Below are 12,515 nucleotides of genomic sequence, written 5' to 3'. Positions count from 1 at the left end.
CAGTGTCCATACATTTGTGCCTCTGCTCCAGGAGAGGCAAAAATAAGGGCTTCAAGGAAGGACTAGATTCATGCAAAGAAATGAAACAGGGCAGCTGATCTAAGCCCCGTTATTTAATTCATTCAATAAATAATCAAGTGACGACATCAGCCCCCATGGCAGATTTGGGAACAATGGTAAGGTAGGGAAATCCCTGGCTTCACCAAACTTACAAAGGTAAATGATTAAACAAGTAATGGCATAAAGTGTGGGAAATGCTAGAGCACAACAGAAGCTCAGAGTGCCAGGAAAGCATATTCCAGAGGCACCCAACCCCATCTATGACGCAGAGAAAGTGGGGAGGGAGAATTCAGGGAAAGGTTTCCCAGCTAGTCAACTCTTCCATAAGCCACACCTCCAAAGGAAAGCAAAATAGCTCAAGGAGTCCATCCATTTTGCTCTTTGTCAGCATGCTAGTAATGAAAGGTCAGCTAGCAGAAGAGTCAGATGCAATAACAATACCTGGCCAATGCTTTATAGTGCTTGCTGCCAGCTTGGTGTTCCCAGCTCTGCTGGCAAAAATATGCTCGGCATACATTTTATGCTATACTGCAACTGGTTAAGATTTGATCTAAATAAATTTTGGTTATAGGCCAAAACCAGGAAAAATAGGAAAAAATTAGTATAGCAATCAGAACACTAATTAAAAATGTCTTAAGCTACATGGTGTCCTTCACAGTTAACAAGGCACTTTCATCTTTAGAATTCACGAGTCAGACAAAGCAGGTATGATTATTCCCATTTCCAAGATGAGGAAGGAAATGGGCCAGTAGCTAATCCACTTGTCTGGGACAATAAGGAGAGTCCTCCAGCTCCCCACACAGCCCTCTTTCCACTACTCAGCCAATAAACTGCTCCCCACTGATCCTGACTGGCTTTGCACAGTCATCGGGCTTCTCTGTATCTTAAATTCTCAAAATATTTACACCCGAAGGAGTGATGAGGTATTTTAGTAAGGAGTTTTAAGAGACAAATGAAGGAGGGTTAATGTAATTCACTGCTTACAAGACTTCCAACTTAAGCATTTACTGAAGCCTAATGAAAAACTGACAGTCTTTAAAAAAAGAACTTAAAATCACTCCTCATCACAAATTCAATGGTAGAGAAATGAAGTGAAATTTTTAAAAAGATTAAAACAAAAATTAACTTTCATTTTTTAAAGAATAAATGTAAAAGCTGACATAATACCTTGATTAAAGCTCATTTTACAATCTTGTCTACTCTGATAATCCTAAAAAAGTCTCTTATTCCTGCAATAAGGAAGAATTAACTGAGTTTTCCTGTCTATTACAGGAATGGAAATAACAATTAGTAGGTACGGATGAGCATATTCTTTAGAGACATAAGAAGTGGGTTCTTAGTCAATCTAGACATCAGAGGAAAGAAACTCAATGAGTTCTTGTGACTAGTTCCAGAAATCTTGGAAACAGCCAAGCTGAAGTCACATCTCTCTCTCAAGTCTGGTTTATATAAGCATTATATAATGCTATATATACCATTAAGCAAGGAAACTGACAATCAGAAATTTCTGGTTTTCAAAGTAGTATTGCAAAGTAGGAAAACAGCTAGCATATCAGATGGCAGATCCATGGGACAACAAAGTTAAATGAGTGTCAGAGTAAGACGTGTAAATACCCCTGATGAGTAAAAATTCTGTACAACCTTGGCAATGTCAGGCTCAGAAGCAATGAAGTTGCAAAATCTGGTCATTGCACTTGAACCATCCAGCATGCCGTCATCCATGTTGATATCCAACACCTGGGCTCCCATTTCCACCTGTGTTTTGGCAACACTCAGTGCTTCCTAAGGAAAGAATACAAGAGGAAGCAGTGTTAGGAGAGGACAGGTGGAGAGAAGGTTAACAACAGTAAAACTTCACCATCCACAGTAGGCCTTCAAAGTAACCAATCTCCCAACCAGCTCTGGCCTGCTCTCCTCCTGTCAGTCCTCACAGATTAACCTTTCTGAAACAGCTCTTCTGTCACATCCTTCCACCATACAGAATCCACTGAGGCTCAGTTTTCCTGCCATGAAGAATTCAAACTCCTCAGCCCAGCATTCACAGGCCCCTGTGACCTAGCCCTATCTTCTCACCCTGCTGAGCTCCCTCCTCCTACTCTCTGGTAGCCTTCAACCAGCCAAGTTTGTCTGCACTTCTGCATCACAGATCATGTTGTCCCCTCTGCCTGGAATACAATCCCCTTCCCTTCTATATTAAGACCCAGCTCAAGTCTCCTCTCCTCCAAGAGAAGTCCATAGAGAAACCACCCAAACTTAAGCAGCTTTTCAGCTGTCAAAACATGCAAAGCATTCATTGCAGGATGTTGATAAGAGTTACATGAAATAGGAGTTAAATAAATTTTCAGCAGGTTTTTATACTAAAAGACTTTTCAAATCCTTTAATATGTTACTATACACTTTAAATCTCTAAGAACAGAATCCAACAGCATTCCCACCTATGACCATTTAAGGACTATCTTGTAGGATCAGTGTTCTAGGGAACATACTTTGGAAAACACTTCTTATTCCACAATGATATGCTTGCTGCCTCTAAACTTCAATAACTACTTCATTCATTATCACATGGTTTATTACATTATCCTCACATAATCCTCAGGATTTATTTATTTATTACATAATTCTCATTTATTACATAATCCTCAGGATTGAATGAGTTATTAGCTTCTTCCTCAAAACAGATTTTAAATGTTTGGAGAAATCTACAGAGTTCTTGTATGTCTTTCACTCTCTTTTGAACAATGCTGGGCAAAATATACATGTTTGATAATGTTTTCTAACAAACAGAATTTCTCTTATTTAAGACTTCATTGTACAATTCATACATGATAAAGTAAGTGCAAAATCAGTAGATTCTGATGTTTTCCTAATTTTTTCTTATCAGAAAGAAAACCAAATAAAAATTTTTAGCAGTGATTGTGACAGAATAGGCATGAGACAGATACTTTGGCCTATGCCACAAGGAAAGAACAGTCACAATGACCCAAGATCTCACAGAGAAAAAGGATCACAACAAAATTCAGCAACTCAAAAAAGTGATATCCAGGATCAGCCATGTATTAAATATTATAAGGAATAAAAAGTACAAGTCACCATCCCTGTTCTGGAAGGACTTACATCTAGTGGGGGCATATGACACGGCCACATAAAACCTACCAGCACTGCTATCTAAGGTGTGAGTCCAATGCCAAGATGGCCTAAACAGCAGGAAGGGGCAAGACCTCTGTGTACTGGGAAAGGATAAGCAATCTGTCTGCTTGGGGTGGACTGGAGGAAGCAAGAGGACACAGCAAGTAACCACAGTTCAAAGGACTTGGGAAATAAAGACACTAATACCTGATTTTCTACTTTATTAGCATTATCAAACAATAGCTTGGAGGGACGACCCTACCCAACAAGCTCAGAGATGAAGTGATTTGTTTAAAAATGCACAAGTTGAGCAAAAAGACAGGACTGGAATTTCCTTCAGGTCAGTGTTCTTTTCATTAAACCTCAGAGCCTTAAGGAATCACCCACCCATGGAAAACCAGCATGGAATGAGGATCTCTCCTGCCCATACCCCCTTCTGCTTCTACTGCCTCCTCCTCTGTCCTGGGACAGAGCACACTGGGGCAGGGCATGGGCTTGATGGACTGGAGGTCTATCATTTACTTGTTGGGTAACAACAGGGGAGCAGTTTAACCTCCCCACAGGCCTCCAACTCCACATCTGTAAAGTGGGATAGAGACAGTACCTGTCTCATAGGTCTGTGAAGAGCAAACAAGGAATGATGGGAAGTGTCAGCACAGTGCCAGGCATCTAGTTAAGCCCTTATTAAATGATAGATATCATTACTCCCACCTGTTTGCTTCTTCCTAAAAGGTCCTGTTCTTGTACCTATCAAATCTGAGAGCTCAAAGGGACACTACACGATGGTCATAAAAATTAAAACATAAATACAAACACTGCCAATAAAAGAACAGTATATAAACATGAAGGGCCATGAGGGCATCAGAAGGGAACAGATGTGAACAAAGGCACAGAGGCAGAAGCAGGCCTCCTGAAATGTTCAGTAACACGTAAGGGTGTGAAGGCCATTTGAGGCCTAAGTGGAGAGGACTGAATGATGGGCCTGAGGGATTTAGATTTTATCCTATATGCTAAAAAATATACGATATTTTTGTGAAAGCTTCTGAACTGGGCAAACTATGAGAGAAGCATGTGGTGGCAGTGAGTAACAGCAGGAATGAAGGGAAGTGGACTGACAGGAACCTGTTAACCAGGCCCTATTAATGTGCTCACAGAGTGATGCCTCCATGGGAGTTCATGGAGTAGGCCAGTCCAGAAAGGATGCTATGTGATGAAAACTAAGTCTACTTTGATACTGACTTCTGAAGATATATTTCCTAAAGAATACAAACTGTTAAAGTGAATGACATTTGATGATAAAATAATAAATAGTTAATTAAAGCCCAGACCAAATTCCTCCATTTTTAACTTCATATTCGCATAAGAAAAGAAACCTATCCAGATGTTTAGGGTAGACTCTATTTGGATTAAATTTTGCTCATTCAGAGTGACTGAGCTTAAAAATACTGTGGCAACTCTTCAACAGATGGTGTTGGCAAAACTGGACAGCTACATGTAAGAGAATGAAACTGGATCACTGTCTAACCCCATACACAAAAGTCAATTCAAAATGGATCAAAGCCCTGAATGTAAGTCATGAAAACATAAAACTCTTAGAAAAAAACATAGGCAAAAATCTCTTGGACATAAACATGAGTGACTTCTTCATGAACATATCTCCCCGGGCAAGGGAAACAAAAGCAAAAATGAACAAGTGGGACTATATCAAGCTGAAAGCTTCTGTACAGCAAAGGACACCATCAATAGAACAAAAAGGTATCCTACAGTATGGGAGAATATATTCATAAATGACAGATTCAATAAAGCGTTGACATACAAAATATATAAAGAGCTCACACACCACAACAAACAAAAAGCAGATAATCCAATTAAAAAATGGGCAGAGGAATCAGGTGAGAAATTGGGGATCAACAGAGGTGAGGCTTAGAACCTCACCCCCCCTATTTTGAGAGAAATCTTCTGCATCCGTGGATGTTTTGTTGCCTTTGTCTAGCTTAGATTAATAGTCTATAGACACACACCTGATCATCTACATTTGCCCTCTTAACAGCACTAAACTATGTTTTCTACCTTTATCTTGCATCTACCTACCACTTCAGCATTTTATTAAAAATAAAAATAAAAATAATAATAATAAGGGAGAAATGTGGGATTCACATATAAATCAAGTATGAAAATCAAACGAATAATCATAATTGACCTGATTGTTTATAGTTCATAATGCATGATCAAAACCGAAAGTTTCTGTGATGACTGCCCTTGCACTGTTCACCATGTAAGAACTTACTCACTATGTAAGAACTTGTTCACCATGTAAAAACTTGTTCGTTATGCTTCAGAAGATTGGAGACTGTTGAGAATTAGGCATGGGGTTGATTAATGATTGTGCATTGAGTCCCCTATACAGAATTTTATTGTTGTTAACAACCATATGATCAATAAATATGAGAGATGCCCTCTCAAAAAAAAAAAAAATGGGCAGAGGAGCTGAACAGACACTTCTCCAAAGAAGAAATTCAGATGGCCAACAGGCACACGAAAAGATGCTCCACATCGCTTGTCATCAGAGAAATGCAAATTAAAACCACAATGAGATTTCACCTCACACCAGTAAGGTCCACCATTCAAAAGACAAACAACAACATGTTGGCGAGGTTGTGGAGAAAGGGGAACTCTCCTACACTGCTGGTGGGAATGTAATTTAGTTCAACCATTGTGGAAAGCAGTATGGAGGTTCCTCAAAAAGCTCAAAATAGAAATACCATTTGACCCAGGAATCCCAGTTCTAGGAATTTACCCTAAGAATACAGCAGCCCAGTTTGAAAAAGACAGATGCACCCCTATGTTTATAGCAGCATTATTTACAATAGCCAAGAAATGGAAGCAACCTAAATGTCCATCAATAGATGAATGGATAAAGATGTGGTACATATACACAATGGAATATTATTCAGCCATAAGAACAAAAAACAAATCCTACCATTTGCAATAACATGGATGGAGCTAGAGGGTATTATGCTCAGTGAAATAAGCCAGGAGGAGAAAGACAAGTACCAAATGATTTCACTCATATGTGGAGTATAAGAACAAAGAAGAACTGAAGGAACAAAAGAGCAGCAGAATCACAGAACCCAATGGACTAACAGTTACCAAAGGGAAAGGGACTGGGCAGGATGGGTGGGAAGGGAGGAATAAGGGCAGGGAAAAAGAAAGGGGCCTTATGTTTAGCATGTATAATGTGGGGGGGTGGGGGGCATGGGAGGGATGTGCAACACAGAGAAGACAAGTAGTGAGTCTACAGCATCTTACTATGCTGATGGACAGTGACTGTAATGGGGTTTGTGGGGGGGGGACTTGGTGAAGGGGGGTGTCTAGTAACCATAATATTCTTCATGTAATTGTAGATTAATGATAATAAAATGAATTTAAAAAAATATTGTGGCTAAACTATCACGTAAACTTTCCAAGGTAGGGCCTGTTCATTCTTTGGTGTTTGTTTTTGTCCGCAGCTAAAAGAATCCATAAAACCTCATCAGTGTTTGATTTTGTATTGAGGGAATAACTGGGAATTTTCTTATCTTTTCCCTTCCGTAGAAGGATTTGTGAGAAGCCAAAGTGAATAGTGATATGCAGAAAAATAACATGAGCAGGTGGAGAAAAAATAAGGCCAGTAAAGCCCACTAAAAGGGACTCAAAGAGTTAACCAGATAAAACTAGAAAGCCAGAAAGGACTCGGTTAGTGAGTTAATCAGCTGAAGTTCCAAAGGTCAGGAGTGACTTAGAATGTCTGGATATTTCCTAGATAAAGAAAAGTATCTGAGCACACCCTCTGTCTTCACTGTACTAATTAGACCATGCCATTGTAAAATCCAATTGGCCTGCATAAAGGTCCAGCTTATTCTTTAACTTAACCTGTATGTCGTTTTTCCCTCTTCTTCCAGCTATTAATCAAGTGACTTTGTAATCAGGACAGGAGACAGACCTCAGGAAGTGGAAATAAACCTACACGGACAAAGAATGCGGAGATCCAGGCCAACACAGTCACCTACATAACCCTATTCTTAAAACAAAACTACAAAGGAATTATAAATCCCCTGTATACATCATGCCTTATGCTGACCCTTACCCAAGAAGCCCTACAAAAACCCCAGACCCTAAATCCCTAAGCGTGCCTCCTCTCTGAGGTACCCGAACTCACCTTTCTTCAGGTGTGTCACTCTCTCTGTTCTACTCCGGGTAAGTAGGGAGGGATTACTGAGATCTCTGATTTGGGCTTGCAAGTTCCCATTGCCTGGGTGACCCAGACGGGACTGCAGCTATACAATCATGCTCCTTATCAGCCTGCCTGAAAATCTCTTTTCTTTGCCTTTGGGAAGTTCTCAGAACATAGTCTCACTCCATCCAATGCTCTGCAGCTCTCCCAAATCCTTGAGTGGTAGGGACTCAGTTTCCATGCTGTGTAGTTTCAAGCAGACACTGGATGCCAGGTGACCCTGGCTTTAGGAGTTGGCAAGGGATGTGCCCTATGCTAGCAGGAGTTCAATGAGCTTCCCTTTCCTCCCCCTGTTTTTCCTTCTTCTCTGCTTTATTCAAGTAAACCTGCCTTTGCCTACTTTGACTCTGGCCCTGTCTTCCCTTGGAGTATGTTCAAATAAAACTTTCATTCTGCTTCACTACTGTGTCTCTGCACTTCAATTCGTTGTTGCAGCAGAGACAAGAACCAAGGAGAATAAACTCAACCCCCAACAAATAGTATTCACAAATTTTTTAACTTTTCACAATTAACAAAAACAGAGCCTGGAACCCTCCCATCTCATCCCACTTCATATCCAGAATACAGCACTTTCTGACAAATATTACAATAGCAACTCAGTTTCTTGAAGCCTCACCCTCCCACCAGCCCAGCCTGCTGCAAATACACATTACTATTCTCACATACCCAGCTCTGCTAATAATGCTACCAAAGGCAGAGCTGTTTCATTTACATGCTGTCTGGCTGGAGACATGGCGGATGCCTCAAGGGTCTTATGAAGATGCTCACTTCATAGTTTCCTGCCATGATGAGTTTAGCAAATTTCTTGGATCCTGCAACGTTACAGCGTTCTCCAATGTTAACGAAGTTGGTATATGGTCCAATCCTGAAGGGCTCTAGACCTTAAAAGGAGAAGCATCTTGAAAAATTTCTGAAAATGCATATGACGACATGAGACAGACAGAAAACACATGTTTTCATGAGAAAGAGAAGTTTCTGTACCACAGTCCATCTGACTTGATAGGAGAACCAATGTGGAAATAGGATGATGGCCTTTTCCCCTAGGTATATTTACACGCACAAAGACTGTATGTTGCAGATACATTTACAACCAGAACTCTTCAAAGGAAGAAATATTTCAGGGTTTTAAATTGTGAATTTCTTGAAAGAGCTGACTCATACCAGCTCTGAGAAGTAAGGGAAAAATATCATCACGTCCCTATTTAACCAAGAGCCTAGGGCAAAAGTTATTAAGTCAGAATCAAATGGCCTGCTCCACAGCTGTCCACTCAATATCAGCCTGAAGTCAGATGGAGTGAACTTTCTTCATCTCACCAAGAGTTTTACCTCATTTCTTTGATCCAGAGGTTAAGAACCCACAACTAGCAAGGGCAAATTGAGTCACAGGGAAGGACCCCGGCCCTGGGACACAGGACGTGCTGTGGCAGGCCTACCATTCATGAGCTGACTCTGGGCAAGCCACTCAGGCTACTTGCACCTCTCTCCTCATTGCTAAGGGGTAATAACATCTCCCCACTTACAGGCCAATTTAGGGCAGGTATCAGCTAATGAATGTGGGTATGATATGCAGACATAAAAGCAACATGCAGGGTAAAGTATCACTACATAGAAGCCAGTTTTGTTCTATTCATTAAATAAAGTATTAGGAGAGGGAGTCTTGCTGGATGGTTACAGGCAGGTTCTGGGGACAGGCAGCCTCACAAAGTCCTGCCAGGCTATCTCAGTGAACAGCTCGGGTGATGCTGCTCACAGCCTCTGTTCTTATAAACAGACACAGTACAAGTATGGTTTTTCATGCTTTTTTCACACATCATTTCAGAGTGTTACTGTAAAAATGAGACTAGATAACACTGATATGCACAAAGTTATCACCAGCAATCATAACTGTTGTTGTTAATAAAAGAAAATGGCTTTTGAGTCCTTTGCCGAGGCACTAGCTAAGGAAGAGATTATCAGGAAGAGGAAAACAATGAATAATGAAATGAGTAATTAGAGAACTATTCCTGGTTGACTGTTCACAGCCTGGGGAGGCCATGGTTTCCCAGTTTTGGCCTGTGACCTCCCTTTTCCTAGGCAATGACCCCAGTGGCCTCACCCCCCATGCTAGCCTGGTGAGACCCTGATGCTTAGGCAGGCCCTGAGCTTCACAGAGAGGAGCATCAACATTTAAATGCCAAAAAGCCCTGCATCACTGCCCTAAAAGCTTTCCACACAAAGCACTTTGTATCTGGTGTGAATGTGAGATATCTGATATAAAAAACTACATTTTCCTAATTTGCAATTTATAAAAGAACAATTTTTTAAAAGTGCACTTGAAGTCATTCTTTTAAAACTGATTGAAAGGGATTTTTTAAGGCAATTAAGAAACAGCACCTGAAATTCAAATCAGAAAAAAAGGATTATTTTATTCTTACATACAAATTCTTTTAAAAAACAGTATCTAAATGAGTCTCTTCTTGTTTCAATTTTGGCTATGTTTGACTATTTTAATTATTAGTCATTGGCTGGGGTTAATCAATAGCTTTATAATCCAAGGATATAATAAACTATCCTACCACATCTCTATCTGACAAAAGCCACTTTTTTAGGGCAAAGAGTGTGTCATAAATCAGAAATCCCACTTCATCTAATCTCAACCTCTGTCTTCTGGAACATAAAAGGAAAAAAAGGGTAGCCTGAAATGGGTTTTTAACCCAATTTCACACTCACTCACTGGGATAAATCCTATGAAGTAGACTCTGAGAGAAAGTAGGTATTATTTTTGCTGTCACTTGCAGTTTATTTCACTTTTCTTAAGAAACTAAGGGAAAAAAATATTTCAATTTAGAGAGATGTTAAGTTCTAAATTATTAGGGTGTGCAATTCCCCATGTGTGCTATTTGTAGGTTCTCTAAGAATCTGCACTTTTTTTTTTTGCTTAGTAATATAACCTAAAAATACATCAGTGAAGTACCATGAGAAAAATACAAAATTTAAAGTTATTTTCCTAACAGTTGGCATGATGAACTATTTTACTAATGTTCTGTATTTGAACATTAAAACTCATTCTAAAAAAGAGTGCTTACCTACCTCACAGAAACTGTTGAGAACCAAACAGAATAAATACCACAACTTGCTGTGAAGTCCTGGCAAGTGTAAGAGCACAACAATAACATTTTAGACGCAAACAAAATTTTCTAAGATGCTGCCGTCACTACAAAGCAATGAGCCTTGGCAGTCTGAAAGGCTCAAATCTGACAATGAAATTTGTGAGGCTGTGGCCAAAGGATGTTTCCAAAGGAGTGCACCATAGAGACGGGTGATGTGTGTTCTCATTCCAACGAAGGGCACTTCCTGGGCAAATCACCAGGAAGTTACTGTCTTCCTGCTCCAACAGTTAAAATGCAAAGCGTTCTTCACTAGAATTCATTTAAGTACCAAGAAAAACATGTACTCTTCTCTGACCTAATAAATAAGTTGCTTGATACAATCATTACTTCAGCTTATAATATATATGGACTGAATTAATCTACAAATGGTTTCTGGAATCATAAAAACCATGTCTTTATGACTTACCAGACAATAACATATGTCCTTCAAAAACAGTAGCAGGTGGAACTCGAGGCTTACAGTTTTTCACAGCTTCAGCAATTTCCCTGAGTTAAAAGAAAAAACATTATATCCATTAATTCAGACTGAAATCAATTTAATAAAACTAATTTCCAGCTATGAAATTAAGTCTATTTAAAATAATTATGCACATAATTATATACCTAGTTCCAAATGTGCAGCAACCGTTATGCCTTTCAGTTTTCTCAGTAATGCAGAAGATTAATTTGTAGGCTAACAGGGCCCCATCTGCCAAGCACTAACTGTACTGGTTTCTCACTCAGGGGTGAACTAGAGATACAGAAAGGGTTGTGAAATTGCAGCCAACCTCCTCCCTTTCCCAAACCCATAGATTTCCTTTACTCTGTCAAATCCACACATGAAATATGTCCTTGCTTCTTAGTGGTTTAAAAGGAAAAAAGCCTTCATCATTGAGGAGAAAGAGCAAACAGCAGAGTAGGTGCCAGAAGCAGAGGAAATTAAATCCTTGGATCTGTTTTTTCCAAGCATAAAAAGCACACAGTAAAGAGGGTACATAGCATAAATCACAAAAACTCCAAAATAATCATTCCTAAAATTTCATGTTTTTAAACCTTACCAGCTTTAGGGAATTATGTCTTTGATCAACCTGGAAAAATCTGGCTACTCCACTAAATTTATCAGGACCAGTATGAACGGCTCACTCTACTGCCCTCCAAAATAGGTGGATGTCAATTTAAAAGCAGCAAATATACATACACACACACACACAGGTATTTTTAAAACAAATCTTTCTAAAAAGGAGAGAGAAACTTAAAAACAAAGATATCTAAAGATAAATTATAATAAACTATCAATAGCTTTCAGATATTATTTAAAAGATGCTTAAATTATACAAGTTCTTATAGAGTATCACAGAAATCAACAAAAGCAGTCAAGCATTAGGTAATTCAGTTCACTGAACATACTATATGCATGAAAACAGACTCAGAACAGTGAGATGACTCACTCAAAATATGATCATCAGTCCCTCTAGGGAAAAAGCAAATATAAATAGTCCTAAATTACCTTCTATTCCACTGAATTTCAATCTTCTTATAAGCCACAAAACTGTAAGGACTTGAACATGTATTTTCTTGTTCCCCACCCACTTCCTTCACACACTCCCTCAACAGCGTGGATTAAGCAATGGCTACCAGGCAAGGTGAAGACACTTCTCTTGACCTCAGGTGCTTGTTGTCTTTCTGGCTTTGCCTTCTATAAGGGAGTTTAATGGAGGCATGTATTTGCCCACAAGAAATATGAGCACTCCCTCCTGGAGCATTTAAATATTAATCAGGTCATTTCAGGGTAGAATATTATGATATCTGGGATTTACTTTATAATATTCTAAGAGAAAAAAAGTTGGGGAATAGATAAGGTAAGAATAACAAATGATGAGAATTACAGAAACTATATGATAGGCACATGGGGACTTACTATTTTTCTA

At 39.3% G+C, this 12,515-nt stretch overlaps 1 protein-coding gene across 8 annotated transcripts in view; it reads right to left on the bottom strand.

Moving 5' to 3' along the window:
- MTR (5-methyltetrahydrofolate-homocysteine methyltransferase) overlaps positions 1–12,515 on the bottom strand; it is a 190,365-nt gene that overhangs the window by 129,588 nt on the left and 48,262 nt on the right. For 7 of the 8 annotated variants that reach the window (XR_008998859.1, XM_057505753.1, XM_036919333.2 and 4 more), the window contains 3 exons: positions 11,015–11,094; positions 8,228–8,340; positions 1,702–1,842 (listed from right to left, as the gene is read on the bottom strand). Coding sequence is in view for 7 of the 8 variants with exons in the window: in XM_057505753.1 (XP_057361736.1) it covers positions 1,702–1,842; positions 8,228–8,340; positions 11,015–11,094 (334 nt within the window). In the remaining variant the exon portion in view is untranslated. Of the gene's footprint in view, positions 1–1,701; positions 1,843–8,227; positions 8,341–11,014; positions 11,095–12,094; positions 12,408–12,515 lie in introns of those variants that run through there. The other variant, XM_036919337.2, reaches the window with a different exon arrangement.

Source organism: Manis pentadactyla, chromosome 8 (assembly GCF_030020395.1).
Source record: "Manis pentadactyla isolate mManPen7 chromosome 8, mManPen7.hap1, whole genome shotgun sequence".
NCBI classification, from domain to species: Eukaryota; Metazoa; Chordata; class Mammalia; order Pholidota; family Manidae; genus Manis; species Manis pentadactyla.
This window is presented reverse-complemented; position numbering and strand designations above follow the sequence as displayed.